The sequence below is a fragment of the Scyliorhinus canicula genome, chromosome 6 (assembly GCF_902713615.1).
Source record: "Scyliorhinus canicula chromosome 6, sScyCan1.1, whole genome shotgun sequence".
In the NCBI taxonomy this organism is placed as follows: domain Eukaryota; kingdom Metazoa; phylum Chordata; class Chondrichthyes; order Carcharhiniformes; family Scyliorhinidae; genus Scyliorhinus; species Scyliorhinus canicula.
In genome coordinates, this window is record NC_052151.1 from 5,694,029 (window position 1) to 5,710,954 (window position 16,926).

General features: G+C 45.0%; 1 protein-coding gene across 3 annotated transcripts in view; it reads right to left on the bottom strand.

Moving 5' to 3' along the window:
• The window catches only part of enah (ENAH actin regulator), a 482,877-nt gene that overhangs the window by 278,241 nt on the left and 187,710 nt on the right, over positions 1 to 16,926 (bottom strand). For all 3 annotated transcript variants that reach the window (XM_038798926.1, XM_038798924.1, XM_038798927.1), the window contains one exon: positions 7,456 to 7,621. In XM_038798926.1, coding sequence (XP_038654854.1) covers positions 7,456 to 7,621 — 166 coding nt within the window. The remainder of the gene's footprint in view (positions 1 to 7,455; positions 7,622 to 16,926) is intronic.

Consider the following 16,926-nt stretch of genomic DNA (forward strand, 5'->3'; position numbering starts at 1 on the left):
CATCCCCGCGGTTTCAGCGTCTCGGAGTCCCTCCACCCAAGCAAAATCGGTCTCCAGACTATCAGGGGGGGCAAAGGTCAATACATCGGACTCTCTCGCCCCCTGGATTTCCGGGTCTTCCGACACCCCAAATATCGCTAGCTCCAGGCTCGGGGCCACCTTTAACCCAACACCTCAGACATTATGTCTGCAAACCTTGCCAGAACCCCTTCAGTTTCGAACATGCCAAAACATGTGGGCATGGTTTGCAGGCCTACCCGTGTACCGTCCACACCTATCCTCTACTCCATTAAGAACCTACTCATCCTTGCCACTGCCATATGCACCCTGTTGGGAGGGGTTGTCTGGGGCAGCTGCTGGTGAGGGCATATAATGAGGCTAGCGAGAGAGGGGGGAGCTCCCCCCCTACAGTATCGAAAGCATCCATCTCCCCGATATTGAAGAAAGATAAGGATCCGGAGCAGTGCAGGTCCTACTGTCCGATAACGTTGTGAAATGGTTTTTTGAAAGGGAAATCATGTTTAACAAATTTATTGGAGTTCTTTGAAGGAGTCACGTGTGCTGTGGATAAAGGGAACCAGTTGCAGAAGGCATTTATAAGGTGTCATATCAAAGGTTTTGCAAAAAAAATAAGAGCTCATAGTGGGAGGCGTAACATGTTACATAAGAACATAAGAACTAGGAGCAGGAGTAGGCCATCTAGCCCCTCAAGCCTTCTCCGCCATTCAATAAGATCATGGCTGATCTTTTTGTGGACTCAGCTCAACTTACCTGCCCGCTCACTATAACCTTTTATTCCTTTACTGTTCAAAAATCTATCTATCTTTGCCTTAAACAAATAAAGCCTCAACTGCTTCATTGGGCAGGGAATTCCACAGGTTTACAACCATTTGGGTGAAGAAGTTCCTCCTCAACTCAGTCCTAAATCTGCTCCCCCCCTATTTTGAGGCTATGCCCCCTCGTTCTAGTTTCAACTCCCAGTGGAAACAACCTCCCTGCTTCTATCTTATCTGTTTCCTTCATAATATTATATGTTTCTACAAGATCCCCCTCATTCTTCTAAATTCCAAAGAGTATAGTCCCAGTCTACTCAGTCTCTCATCATAAGCCTCTCAACTCCTGAATCAACGTAGTGAATCTCCTCTGCACCCCCTGCAGTGCCAGTACATCCTTTCTCAAGTAATGAGACCAAAACTCTACACAGTACTCCAGGTGTGGCCTCACCAGTACCCTATACAGCTGCACCATAACCTCCCTGTTTTTAAATGCCATCCCTCATGAAGGACAAAATTCCATTTGCCTTCTTAATTACCTGCTGCACCTCCAAACAAACTTTTTGGCATGGATAAAAGATTGGCTAGGTAACAGGAAAGAGAGTTGATAGAAATGGGACTGTTTTCTGGTTTCAAGATGTTATGAGTGGTATGCTCTCGTGCTGGGGCCTCAACCTTTTACAATTTAGATGGAGATTGGGTTAGTGTCCACGGGGAAGGCGGTATGTCAGTTGCAGAGGGGCAGAGAAGCAGTGCATGAGTACGGGGGAAAGAGAAGTAGGTGCTGGCCCACCAGCTGAGGAAACAGGAAGTGGCGAGGGAAATTGGTAGGGTGAGGGATGAGAGAAGTACAGTGGTGGTAGACCCAGAGGGGCGACACGGTAGCTCAGTGGTTAGCACTGTTGCTTAATAGTGCCAGGGATCCGGGTTCGATTCCCAGCTTGGTCACGGTCTGTGCGGAGCTTGCACGCTCTCCCCGTGTCCACGCAGGTTTCCTCTGGGTGTTCTGGTTTCCTCCCACAGTCTAAAGATGTGCAGGTTAGGTGGATTTTTATCCCCCTCGAGCCCCCAATTTGTTATAGCCAGGGTTTAGAGAACCCCAAAGTGTATCATGGAGTTCAGCTGCCCCACAACTTTTAATAGATTGTGGTATGGGAAGCACACGGCCCACTCTACAGGTGTGGTACAGCAGAAATGGAAAAGTATTATTTAAAGCACAACAATCTTTATTCTATGATCTCAAGTTAACCTTTTTAAAAACATACAGTGAACTTCTTAGCAACCATCAATTCAAATACAACCCCCAAAGAATACAATACTAAGTAATCCTTAATAACTTCCCAAACAACATCCAGAAAACTTAAAACACCTTTTTCCAGAAGCACATCAGGTTAAAGTCACTACTGTTATTAGTTTTAAATCACCAGGATCGATTTACAGTCTTTAGATTACAGAGAGAGACTCTAATACACCTTCTGGCTGTGACTGCAGCTATCCAGCTCCGAAAACAAATCTAAAACACACCCTGCAGCAAACAGCCTAAAATGAAAGTAAAAAGGCTGACAGTCAGCCCAGCTGCACCCATTCTCTGATATCACTGCAGTGGTAAACACCCACTTCTTAAAGGTACTCTCACTACAGATATTTATATACATACCCATTTATAAACACCCATTTCTTAAAGGTACTCTCACATTACACTTGTAAACATGCAACTTGGCCCTATTTGCATCAAATGTCTGATTTTTCACACCTAGCCCCTTTGTTGGTCTCCATCCTACAGACACCTGTTCCCCAGCTAACATCATTCCCATAGACCAACACAATATCTGCAAAAATATTAAAAGAAAATGTTCACCACAGAGTCCAAGGCCCAATTATCTTCAATTCCTTCCTCAATGACCTCCTCTCCATCATTGTTGATTTTACTACTCAGCTCAATTTTTAATTCCTCAGATAATGAAGCAGCCCATGTCCATAAAGTCCGAAACAACATTGGGCTGAAAGTAGCAAGAAACAATTGTGCTCCCTATGTGATAAGCAATGACCATTTCTAACAAGCGAGAGTATAACCTCTTCCTTTTTACATTCAATGGCATTAGCATTTATGAGTTCCCATCAATCAACATTTTGCAGCCCCACTGACCAGCCACAAAAATGTCACGTCATGAAAATCTCAGGGGCTGACTCTCCTATAACAAGCAATTCATCTCCTAATTTCTCAAAGCTTTTCTGTTATCTAAAAAGATAAATGAGGAGCTACAGGTATATTTTAGGGAAAAGATAATGTGACAGTAGGGGAATTGTGATATAGTGGTAACATGACTAGTATTCAAGAGGTCTGGAATAAAGCGTCAGAAACACATTTAAATTCTACTAAGGCAGCTGGAGGAATTTAAATGTGATTAATTAATAACACTTGAATAAAATGATACTTAATAATAATAAATTAACTATTATGAAATGACTATTGTCTTAAAAAATCAATCTGATTCGCTAAAACACTGGTCTGGGTAATGATTAGAGACCAACAGCATTGTGGTTGACTCTTAACTGCCCTCTGAAATTGCCAAGCAAGCCCTTCCACTCTTTCAAGCCACGGCAGAAAATCTGAAGAATAAAAAAAATGTACAGGCTGCCTGGCTTATCGACTTAGGCCCGAAAGGACAAAGGCATTCTCTGCTCTGTCAATCTTGCAAAGTCAAAATCAGACTGTACTGCTAATGTCTCTGACTCTTCCATCAACATCTTTGGTTACACCCTGTCAAACTGGCAGCTGAGACCAGAGTTGTCACCACAGTGGTATATATTCAGGAGAGAGTGGACTTGAGAGTCTTCAACATTGACTCATGCCATTAGGTCAAAGACAGAAAAGGAAACCTCCTGCGTATTACCATCTACTACCCTCCTTCAGTTGATGAATCAACAATCTTCCATGTTGAACACAACTTTGAAAAAGGGAAACAAGTGCACAGAATGTACTCCGGGTGATAAAAGCCCAAGACGAAGAGTGGCTTGGCAGCACCACTACTGACTAAGCTGGCAGTCCTGAGTCCTCACTGCAGGTGGTGAATGAACCAATAAGAGGAAAAAATATATTTGTCCTTGTCCTCACCAATCTAATGGTCATAGATGCACCTGTCCACGAAGGTATTGGTAGGAGTGATCACCACACTGATCATTCAGTGGAGACCAGCTTCCATCATCAGGCAGAGGATAAACTCCATTGTGTTGTATGGCACATCCGCCATGAGACTCAAAAGGATTAGCAGCTCAAAACTGAGCACCTGTTAGACAGCATGCATGTGGTGTAGTGATATTGCCACTGGACTAGTAATCCAGAGATGCTCTAGGGACGTGGGTTCAAATACCACCATGGCAAATGGTGAAATATATATTTAATACAAATCTGGAATTAATAATCTAATGATGACCATGGAAAGACTGTTGATTGCTATAAAAACTCAAAAGGTTCACCAATGTCCTTAGGGGAGGAAATCAGCCATCCTTTCCTTACATGTGACTCCAGCCCACAGCAATGTGGTTGACTCTTAAGTGCCCTCCAAAATGGCCTAGCAAACCAGTCCGCTAAAGGAAAATTAAGGATGGGCAATAAATGCTGGCCAACCACATCGTATGGCGGCACAGTGGTTAGCACCGTTGCTTCACAGTGGCAGGGTCCCAGGTTTGATTCCCTCTTAGGTCACTGCCTGTTTTCATGTCCATATGGGTTTCCTCCGGGTGCTCCTGTTTCCTCCCACAAGTCCCAAAAGACGTGAATAGAGCATTCTGAATTCTCCCTCAGTGTACCCGAACAGGTGCTGGAGTGTGGCCAATGGGGGATTTTGACAGTAACTTCATTGCAGTGTTAATGTAAGTCTACTTGTGACAATAATAAAGATTATTATTATGAATGAATAAAATGATCCATCAGCAGCAATAGCAAAATTGTATTCCAACACAATATGTAACCTAATTGCCAGCATATCCTTCATTGTACTATTGCCATAAAGCCGTGACCAACATTGGTTCAATGAGTGATGTAGGAGATCATACCAGGATCAACAGCAGCTATACCTTAGGGGCTGGTTTAGCACAGGGCTAAATCGCTGGCTTTGAAAGCAGACCAAGGCAGGCCAGCAGCACGGTTCAATTCCCGTACCAGCCTCCCCGAACAGGTGCCTGAACGTGGCGACTAGGGGCTTTTCGCAGTAACTTCATTTGAAGCCTACTTGTGACAATAAGCAATTTTCACCTTAAATGAAGTGTCAAGCTGGTGGAGTTATAATACAGGACACTGCATGCATGTAGCAGACGCAGCATGTTACACAGCAAAAAAATTCCATCTCAACAGTTCCCAAAGTTCCATTTGTGAATGGTGGTGGACAATTAAACAACTAACCTGAGGAGGAGACTCCAAAATCATGGCAACACAATGGGTGCCCAGCATGCCATCGCAAAAGACAAGGCAACCATTTTGGCCAGAAATACTGAGATCAGTTCCTGCTTTATGTTCTGATTACCACATTGTTGTTTGTGGGAGTTTGCCGAGCACATATGTGTTTTTTAAAAATGAGATAATAGAGTATCAATTAGGATAATGCAGTTGGTTGGTAATGCATGTAAAGGCATTTGATTATGGCAACTTAACAGCGATGCGTGGATACCAAGTTGGCTGAGTGACAGGAAACAGAATAGTCGTGAACAAACAATTAAAACATAAAATGCTGGATAAACTCAGCGGGTCTGGCAGCATCTGTGGAGAGAGAAGCAAAATTAACGTTTTGAGTCCTTATGACCTCTCTCCAGAGCTGCTGTGGTGAACGGTTGTTATTCAGACTGCATAAAGGTGTACAGTGGGTTCCTCAAGGGTTGTTACCATGACCACTCTTTTCTTGATCTATATTAATGGCCTGGAATTGAATATGGAAGACACAATTTCAAAAATGTCAGATGAAACAAATCTTGGAAGTATTCTGAATCGTAAGGATAATGATAAACTTCAAGAGGAAATAGACAGTGGAAAGAGGGGACAAGTGGCAGATGAGATATAATACATGTTAAATGATATATTTTGAAAGAGAGACTGAGGAGAGGTAATAAAATAAAGGAAACACTTCTAAAATGGGTGCAGCAGCAAAGGAACTTGGGGCTATACACAGATCATTGAAAGTAATCTCCTCCCACAACCCCGTCTATGACGTGATCAGGTTCACTCCCAAAGAGGGTGCGAACTGGATTTCCATAAATTTACATTGATTTAAATCTCATTGAATGACTTGATGCGTATGTTCCAGCCCCCTGTAATGCTGAACCTGGGCATTGCCCTCCAGCTGTGATGGGGGCACTGAGATGGGCAGTGCCACGGGGAATTACTCTTCTCCATTGGAGGAGGGGGACTTCCTTAGTTGTGGTAGTAGGGGGAAGAGGGGTGCATGCCGGCGAATACGTGAGGGGGAGTGAAGAGTGAAGACGGTGGTGGGGTTGGGGAGGGGTTTGCCCAGAAGCTTATACAGTAGTTGTGAGTGGGGGTGGCGTGGGAGGCAATTTCCTTATGATTCCTGGCATGGCAGGACTAACATACTAGGAGAGATTGAGTCGGTTAGGATTATATTCGCTGGAGTTTAGAAGAGTGAGGGGGAATCTCATAGAAATGGATAAAGTTCCAATAGGACTAGGTAGGGTAGTTACAGGAAGAATGTTCCGATGGCGGGTGAGTCCCGAAACAGTCTAAAGGTACGGAATAGACCATTTAGGACTGACGTGAGGAGAAATTTCTTCAACCAGAGAATGGTGAGCCTGTGGAATTCTCTACCAGAGAAAGTAGTTGAGGCCAAAACATTTATGTTTTCAAGAAAGAGTTGAATACAGCTCTTGGGGCTAAAGGGATGCAAGGAAATTGGTCAAAGTGGGAACAGTTTCTGAATTGGATGATCAGCTATGATCAGAATGAATGGCGGAGCAGGCTCAAAGGCCAAAAAGCCTACTCCTCGTATTTTCTATGTTTCACTCCGTTCATCAGCCTACCATGGCTACAATGTGTGGAGTAAAATGCGCTGTAACTCTGCAGCAATACCTCCCAAACTGTAGCTTTCACTACCTTGGAGGACAAAGGCAGTGGATGCGTAGGAACATCATCACCTCCCAAATCACAACAAATTGGACATGCATCACGGGTTCTTCAAGGTCACTGGGTCAAAACTCTGGAATTCTCTACCTCATAAAATTGTAAGAGCAGCTTCGGCAAATGGTACACAAAGCTTCAGGACGGCAGCCCGCCACCAAATTCTCAAAGGGATCTCGGGATGGGGGATAAATATCGGTCCTGCATGCCAGCAATACCGAGATCCTGAGAATTAATTTAAAGATCAATAAAAAATGGACACTAATGATGTGACTTGAGAAAAATAATGAATTGTGTTAGCTCACCAACACCTTCTCAAGGCAATTAGGGATGGGCAATACATGCTGGCCTAGTCAGCTCTGCCCACATTCCATAAAATAATTTAAAAAACTGAAAAGTAAAGCTTATTTTGTTACAGAACAGACCAAAATTGCAACAAATCAAAAAGTGCGAAGGAAATCAAGTAAAATGATAGATTATAAATCAAAACGAAATAAAAAGCTCACTGAATATGCTGAAACTGAGATGTCCACAGAACGAAACTGAACTAATTTCTACCTGATGGTCCTGAATTTTTCTCCCCACCACTCTGAATGTGTTGTTGCCTGTGTGATGGTAAATATGCACTCTACTGAATCCAGTTGCTCCACCAGCTGGTACCCACTTCTTATTGCCATCATCGTACACCATAACAGCAGCCCGTGCCTGGCATATACTTTGTTCACTGCAGAAACAGAAAAACAAAAGGTTAATTCACTTGTTCAGTAGTTTACCAATTTAGAAACAGTTCTGATGAGACATCAAATTTGAAAACTCTCTCTCTCTGTTCAGAAAATGATAATTTCAATAAGGTAAAATGCAGTAAAATTAGTTACAATTTAAATTTTTGACACTAATAGTGAAACATTTCAAAAATATCTTTGTTTTAATTCTCTACAATTGTATAGTATTCAGGCAGTGACTTAAAGGCAAAACATTCATTTTCGGTTTTCCATATCTTTCTCCAGACTGAGTAAGGACAACACTAGGATGAATGATAGCCAAATTCATTGAAGTCTTGGAAAGTAGTATGATTCATGGGCCACATTATCTTGATTTATTGCATGCAATAGTGAGGTGGACACTGAGCAAGGTGCTGGCAGGGGACACAGTAAGCAACACAGATGCACAGAGATAGAGGAAGGGAATATAAAACAGAAAAACAAAGAAACGGAGAAAGAGGGAGAAAAACAAGAGGGTGAGAGAGGGGTGAAGGTATACAGAGCGAGAGGATGAACCAGATATAGTGAAGAGGCGAAGCCTGATGGAGAACTTAGAGACATGTTGAGTTTGAGAGAGGGAGAGGCAGAGACAAGAAAGAAAGGCTTGTACAAATTGGATACTATTAAGCCCTTTTGTTATGTATAGAATTTAAGCATAAAATGATATTTACAAATTAAGGACCAAAGAAAATCAAAACGCCAGACGGAACGGAACCTTCAGAGTTCAGCTTGGTGTTCTGGCCAATACTTACTCCTCAACAAACATCACAAAAACTGATCGTTTGGTCATTTATGTCATTGCTGTTTGTGGAGTGATGCCATGGGGAAAATTGGTTGCTGAAATTCCATACACACCAAACGGTACCTACATTTCATAAGTACAGTGTTGGCTCTAAGCCGCTTTGGACACTCCAGGATCATTAAAGGCACCATATAAATTCAAGTTCTTTCTCGTGTCAAACAGATCTGCACAGGTGGTAGAACAAACCTCATTGGATTTCAAGGACGAACTAGTCATGTTCTTATTAACAAGTATAATTGTTATTTAGTTGCTATGCAAAGACTAAAACAGCAATAAATCAGTTTTAAATTCTGAAGGAGAGATATATACCAAATTGTGTAATCATGCATACAAAATTGGCCGAGTGACAGGCATTGCTGTTTGTGGAGTGATGCCACTTTCCAAAACCAGGGGCTGGTTTAGTACACTGGGCTAAATCGCTGGCTTTTAAAGCAGACCAAGGCAGGCCAGTAGCACGGTTCAATTCCCGTACCAACCTCCCCGAACAGGTGCCGGAATGTGGCGACTAGGGGCTTTTCACAGTAACTTAATTGAAGCCTACTCGTGACAATAAGCAATTTTCATTTTTTCATTTTCAACACGGTGCTAATGACATGTCTTAATTCTTCCTTAATTGTGGCTTCCCACCCACTGTGGTCGACCAGAGAGCTCTCAACCGTGTCCGATCCATCTCCCGCACCTCTGCCCTCACCCCCTCTCCTCCCTCCCAGAACCAGGATGGGATCCTCCTTGTCCTCACTTTTCATCCACCAGCCTCCACATTCAAAGAATCATCCTTCACCAGTTCCGCCAACTCCAGCATGATTCCACCACCAAACACATCTTCCCCTCACTCCCCGTCAGCATTTTACAGGGTCCGCTCACTCCAGCATACCCTGGTCCACTCCTCAATCACCCCCAACACCTCACCCTCTTCCCACAGCACCTTCCCATGCAATCGTAGAAGGTGTAACACCTGACCCTTTACCTCCTCCCTGCTCACCATCCCAGGTGCTAAACACTCTTTTCAGGTAAGGCAGTGCTTCACATGAACCTCCTTCAATCTGATCTATTGCATTCGCTGCTCCCAATCTGGTCCACTCTACATTTCAGAGACTAAAAGTAGATTGGGTGACCACTTTACAGAACACCTCCAGTTCATCTGCAAGCAGGACTCAGACCTTCCTCCCGCTGCCGTTTCAGCTCACCGTCCTGCTCTCACATCCACATGTCCGTCCTTGGCCTGCTACAGTGTTCCAGTGAAGCCCAGCGCAGACCGGAGGAACAGCACCTCATCTTCCAATTAGCCACAATATAGCCTTCTGGACTTAACATTGAGTTCAACAACTTCAGACTGGGAACTCGCTCCTCCACCTTCACCCACTTTTTATTTCTATCAATTTATTTTCATTTCTTCCATTGATCTGTTTTTCCCTCGCTATTGTTCCTCTCCCCCCACTCCACTTAGATCAACTGTTCATGGTTGCCCTTTGACTCACTGCTCACCTTTGTTCTGCCATTCACATATATAATCACTTTATGTGTCACTATCAGCCCTTTCTTAGCCTTAATCACCTCCATTTACATTCCTTTTGTCTTTCTGTCCTGGACATGTTTGTCAGTCACCACCTATTGGTGGCCCCCTATTCAGCTTCATGGCTCCACGCCCAAGGCTACAGTGCAAATTTGATCCTATCTCCAGTTCTCTCCGGCTTTGAAAACGAGTCATTCAGACTCAAAACATTAGCTTCCTTCTCTCTCCACGGATACCACCAGACCTGCTAAGATTGTCCAGCATTTTCTGTTTTTGTTTCAGATTCCAGCATCCGCAGTAATTTGCTTTTATCTGGAGAGTAATGGTGAATGGTTGTTTTTCAGATTGGAGGAAGTGGGGTTCCCCAGGGGTCAGTATTCGGACCATTTCTTTTCTTAATCTACTTTATGGACATATAGTTAGGTGTGCGGGGTACAATTTCAAAATTTGCAGATAACACAAAATGTGCAAGTATTGTGACCTTTGTGGGAGATAAAGATTGATTTCAAGAGAACATAGGCTGGTAGAACGGGTAGACACATGGATTATTAAATGTAATTCAAAGAGGTATAAAATTATACATTTTGTGGAGAAAGAACGAGGAGAGGCAATGTAAAATGAGGGCGAAGGGGAAAAGGGAGCTTGGGAGGCATATATGCTCAAATCATTGAAGATGACAGGGAAGACTGAAAAAATGGTTAAAGAGGCATAAGGGATCCTGGGCATTACAAACAGGGGTTATCAGCATAAAAACAAGAATGTTGTAGCTCGAACCTGTATAAAAAACACTAGTTTAGCTGAAACTGAGGTACATGTCCAATTTTGGGCAACACAATTTATGAAAATTGTCACGCCTGTAGAAAGGGTGCAGAAAGAATTTACAAGTATGGGTCCAGGGATAAGGAGGTTCAGATAAATTTGATAGACAGGTCAAATGGCTACCCTTTTATGCTATAACTATTCGATGTTCTATGATTCTAAGTGACACAAGATAATAAACCCGATTTTGATCCAAATACATATTATAAAATGATTATCAGCAACATCTTTTGGCAACTTTCCAAAATAGGGGACATAAGAAGGCCAATCTTATTCTCAGTAATAAGTCTTACAACACCAGGTTAAAGTCCAACAGGTTTGTTTCAAACACGAGCTTTCGGAGCACTGCTCCTTCCTCAGGTGTTTGAAACAAACCTGTTGGACTTTAACCTGGTGTTGTAGGACTTCTTACTGTGCTCACCCCAGTCCAACGCCGGCATCTCCACATCAATCTTATTCTCAACCAATATCCATCCCCATTCACATGCTCTAGGACTTAACAGAAGTTAAGCGAGAGTGGAAACCTTGAATGACTGCGCAGAGCCCAACCGAGACTAATTGTGGTGCCTAACATGATCAAATGCCTTACTGATTGATTCTAAACACCTTAATTTTTGTAAATAAAATTATGCATTTCTCCCCACGGCTTCAGTAGTTTCCCAGTTCACTATTATTCAACTATTCAAACCATCACGTCTACCTGTCCTGATTAAAATGGTGACACAGTTCAACAGACATTGGAGTAATTTGACCTGATCAGAGATTCAGCTGAGCCACTTTTAACTTTAAAACTTGAACCAGTAGGTCATCAGATCTTTCATATTTTGGTCTTTTTTAATAAATCGAAATGTCTTCACTGAGAGGATTCTGAATCTTAGGAATTCGCAATAATAAAAAGGCTGTGGAGTCAATGAGTATATTCAAATTGAAATAAACTGTTTGGCACTATGGAAATCAAGGGATATGGGGACAGATTTAGAAAGTGGAGTTGTTGCAGAAATTCAGCCATGATCTTATTAAATAGGGATGCTGGCAAAATCATCCCGGGCGGGATTCTCTCAGCCCAGGTCCGGGCCGGAGAATCCCTGCGACGGGCACGAATCCCGGCAAGCAATTCTCCACAGAGCGCAGAATCGGCGCCATTGGCACCGGCATGGTTGGCGCAGCGCTGGTCGGGGGGCCACTCTATGCTGCTCCGCCGGCGCCGTCCACACCTGCTCTCAGCCGGCGCAAACTCGGTGTGGAAGGGTTGTGGGGCGGCCTGTGGGGGGGGGGGGGGGGGGGGGGGGGGGGGGGGGGGGGGGGGGGGGGGGGGGGGGGGGGGAGGGAGGGGGGTGTCCGACCCCGGGGGTACCTCCGATGTGGCCTGGCCCGCTGATCGGGGCCCACTGACTGGCGGGCCAGCCTCTCTGGCTGGGGGCCTCCTTTCTTCTGTGCCGGCCCCTGTAGTCCTGCGCCATGTTACGTCGGGGCTGGCGCGTTGAAGGAAGCTACTGCGCATCCGTGCGTTGGAGCCGGTGCCACTGCGCATACGTGGATCCCGCGGCGCACATTTGACGCCGGGGTCATCAGCTGGAGCGGCGTGAACCGCTCCAGATCCGTGCTGGCCCCCTGTCAGGGCCAGAATTGCTGATCCTGAGGTTGTGTTGACGCCATCGAGAAACGCGACGGCGTTTCCGACAGCGTCAACACGTAGCCTCAGGATCACAGAATCCTGCCCACAATGTTTTATGTTGTCTGCCATTTTGTAAGTCATGATAATTTTCTAAATTCAAGGGCGGAATTCTCCATCTGTGGACTCCTCGGCTGCGATTCTCCTCAACCACGATGGGTGGGAGAATAGCGGGAGATCCGCTCCCGCACCTCCCGCTATTCTCCCACCCACTCCTGTTCACAACGGTGGCAACTACACCTGGTCTCTGCCGTCGTGAACACGGCGCGCCAGGTAAGTGTGGGGCCTAGGGGGGCGGATCGGGGATTGAGCACCACGACCGTGCTCGGGAGGAGACGGGCCCGCGATCGGTGCCCACAGATCGTTGGGCCGGCGTCTCAAGGGGACGCACTCTTTCCCCTCCGCCGCCCCGCAAGATCAAGCCGCCACGTCTTGCGGGGCGGCTGAGGGGAAAGACGGCAACCGCGCATGCGCGGGTTTGAGCTGTCCAACCCGCGCATGCGCGGCTGACATCATTAGGCGCGGCTGACGTCATTAGGCACCGCCGCGGCGTCATTCTTGGTCATTCAGGGACAAGGCCCGGCCGACCGAGTTTCCCGGTACGGCCCGCCTATCCCCCCGGGTAGGGGAAAATAGGGGGCCGAGAGAGGCTTCCGACGCCATCGTGAACCTCTCCAGGTTTCACGACGGCGTCGGAGAATTCCGCCCCTCCTGTCTCACCAAGTTGATTGAGTTTATTTAAGAGGTGACAAAGAAATTTGATGAGGGAAGGGCTGTGGAAGTAGTTTATATGGACTTTAGTAAGGCGTTTGACAAGGTTCCACATGGCAGACTGGTACCAAAATTAAAATCAAATGGGATTCGGGGTGAGCTGTCTAGATGGATACAGGCTTGGTTATAGAACACAAAGGGCAGTGGTGGAAGGGCGATTTTCAGAATGGAGATCTGTAGATAGTGGTGTTCCACAGAGACCAGTGCTGGGACCTCTGTTGGGTGGCATGGTAGCACAGTGGTTGGAACTGTTGCTTCACAGCGCCAGGGTCCCAGGTTCGATTCCCGCTTGGGTCACTGTCTGTGCGGAGCCTGTACGTTCTCCCTGTGTCTACGTGAGTTTCCTCCGAGTGCTCCGGTTTCCTCCCACAAGTCCTGAAAAACGTGCTTATTAGCTGAATTGAACATTCTGAATTCTCCGTCTGTGACCCGAACAGGTGCCGGAGTGTGGCGACTAGGGGATTTTCGCAGTAACTTCACTGCATTGTTAATGTGATCCTACTTGTGACAATAATAAAGATTAGTATCAGCATAAAACCAACTGAATCCCCCCCCCCCCCCCCCCCCCCCCGACAGAAGCTTGGGAGAATTCCAACCCACTTTTCTACCCTCTCATTATATCCCTTTTAATACTTCGATTTCCTTTTAAATACCCCCATTAATCAGAAAAATTATGTTTTCTGGTAGCTTCCATACACTGAACACTGAAGTAGGTTTTCCTGGATTTGTTTTCGCCCAGCGAGGCCAACAGATCAAAACAACCTTGGACATAAACCAGTTTATACCAGAAATGACAGCAGTATGTAACAGAGCAAAATATGTGACTTATTATTTCTCAAACAAATGTCATAATTAAATCCAATTTTAAAACTCCATTCTGCCAACATTTCCCAAGCAGATGCTTCTAAGATGAGCACATCAAATTTAGTCCACATTTACTCAATTAGCCACTTGTTGGATAGCTGCAGTATTCAACATTAATTGCAACTCACACAAAACTGCAAAACCATTGGAACATTTTTTTAATTTACCAATGTTGTTCAGTATAACAATTCTTTTATCTATTCAAGACACACTTGAAGTGTACAAAGATTCCTCCATAAATCAAGTTGCTGTAACAAATTACATCACAAATGTAACATACTCTAACTGAATCACAAATAAAACAATGCAGAAAATGGCCTTCGGCCCATCGAGTCTGCATGAAAGGCACCTGATCTGCCAATCCTAATCCTATTTGCCAGAACTTGGCCCATAACCTAAAATGTTTAAACATGCCAAGTGTTTACCCAGTTATTTTTTAAAGGATGTGAGGTAACCCGCCTTTACCACCCGCTGAGGCAGTGTGTTCCAAACCGTCACCACCCTTTCGGTAAAAAAGGTTTTCCTCAACACCCCCTGAATCTCCCATCCCTCACCTTGAACTTGTGTCCCCTCGTAACCCACCCTTCAACTAAGGAGAGCAGCTGAAGCAGAAATTCTCAAGTCAAATCAGCTTTCCTATTGTCTCATTCCAGTTAAAGTGTTACGGCACGCAGCAGCAATGAGCTAATTCTTCAATTCTAATGGATGAAGTCATTCAAGAACTGGTAGTAGCAAATCCTGTTTCTCTCGTCAAGCGAAATTACAACTATTTGCTATTTTTGACAGGACTACTTATTTAGAAAAAGGTCCAAATTATAATTGGCATCTACACTCGATATAATTTAAAAGTGACTGCTTTCAGTTTACCTGAGCTACTTCCATTTTTATGTCTGGTTACCTTTTGACATTTCTGACTGTGCTATCACTGGAAAAAGAGTCGGGCAGGAATGCATAGGGTGGGGGAAGGGTGGAACAAGTAATGAGAAACAACAAAAGGATAGGATGGAACAAAGGGGAGGGGGTGCAATGCAAGAAAACTGTTGTGGTGAACGTATTGTATTAACCATTCACCATGTATGTCACTGTATCACGCTGTTGCCCATGTGGGCTTCACCTATGGACCATTGTACGATACTACATGGAATGTATCATGTTGGTGCCCTTGTGGGCTCCGCCCCTGGCTCCTCCCCTTGAGGGGAGATATAAAGAGCAGTAGCCCTGTAGGCGGCTCTCAGTAGCAGATCAGTCACAGGCAGGCACTGTTCCAGTCGATTAAAGCCACAGTTCACATCTACTCTCTGTTTCGGGTGAATTGATGGTCGCATCAACTGTTTCACAGACATCATTCAGAATTTCTCCATATCCAAAAGCATATTACCTTTTCATTAACTTTCACATAATTGAGACTAATTGAGGGATACATTTTGACTAAGATTTGGCAAAAGTCTCCACTTTTGTTAAGTGTCACAGGCTCTTTGACATCCATATGAATCTACCTTCAGGCAGAGCAAAAATGGTGACAAACATGAGAATCATAGAATTTACTATGCAGAAGGAGGCATTTCGGCCCATCGAGTCTGCACCGGCTCTTGGAAAGAACACCCTACCAAAGACCACACCCCCACCCTATCCCCATAACCCAGTAACCCCACCCAACACTAAGGGCAATTTAGAATAGCCAATCCACCTAACCTGCACATCTTTGGACTGTGGGAGGAAACCGGAGCACCCGGAGGAAACCCACGCACACACGGGGAGAACGTGCAGACTCCGCACAGACAGTGACCCAAGCCGGGAATCGAACCTGGGACCCTGGAGCTGTGAAGCAATTGTGCTATCCACTATCCTACCGTGCTGAGAAGGGAGGATCGGCACGTGGCGCAGTGGTTAACACTGGGACTACGGCGCTGAGGACCCGGGTTCGAATCCCGGCTCTGGGTCACTGACCGTGTGGAGTTTGCAAATTCTCCCCGTGTCTGTGTGGGTTTCACCCCCACAACCCAAAGATGTGCAGAGTAGGTGGATTGGATACGCTAAATTGGCTCTTAATTGGGGAAAATAAATAAATAATTGGTTACTCAAAATTTATTTTAAAAGAACAAATATGAGAATGCAGCCAATGCAGGACTGAGGGTGCTGAAACAAAATCCTTGCAATACACGGAACAAGGTAAATGAGCTTGTTGCGCAGGTTGAAATTGGCTGGTACGATGTTGTGGCATCACAGAGACGTGGCTGCAAGGGGATCAGGGCTGGGATCTAAATATCCAAGGATATGTGTCCTATCGAAAGTGCATTGTTAGTAAGGAATTAAGTTAAATAGATAGCAAGGATCCACATAGAAACTGTGTGGATAGAGTTGAGGAATAGCAAAAGAGCTTGATGGGGGTTATGTACAGGCCCCTGAGCAGTAGTCAGGATGAAAAATGAAATGAAAATGAAAATCATTTGTCACGAGTAGAGCTTCAATGAAGTTACTGTGAAAAGCCCCTAGTCGCCACATTCCAGCGCCTGTCCGGGGAGGCTGGTATGGGATGTGGGGCAGAAAATAAATCAGGAGATAGAAAAGGCTTGTAAAAAAGGCAATATTATAACAATCAGAGACTTTCAGTGGCGGCAAGTAGGGGGAGGTCACATGTTGGGATGGCTCCTGCTCAAAGCTTGATTTTCTTAGAATTTAATGCCCGGTCCCAGGGGCAATTTTTCTTAAATAAGGGCAGGAAGACATACGGAAGAAAGATGTCCAAACCCAAACCGTGAAGAAGGGGGTGAATGAAGGTTCACCGTCGAGTGGAAGGGTCGGCTCGGCAAATGGAAGGATGACGGAG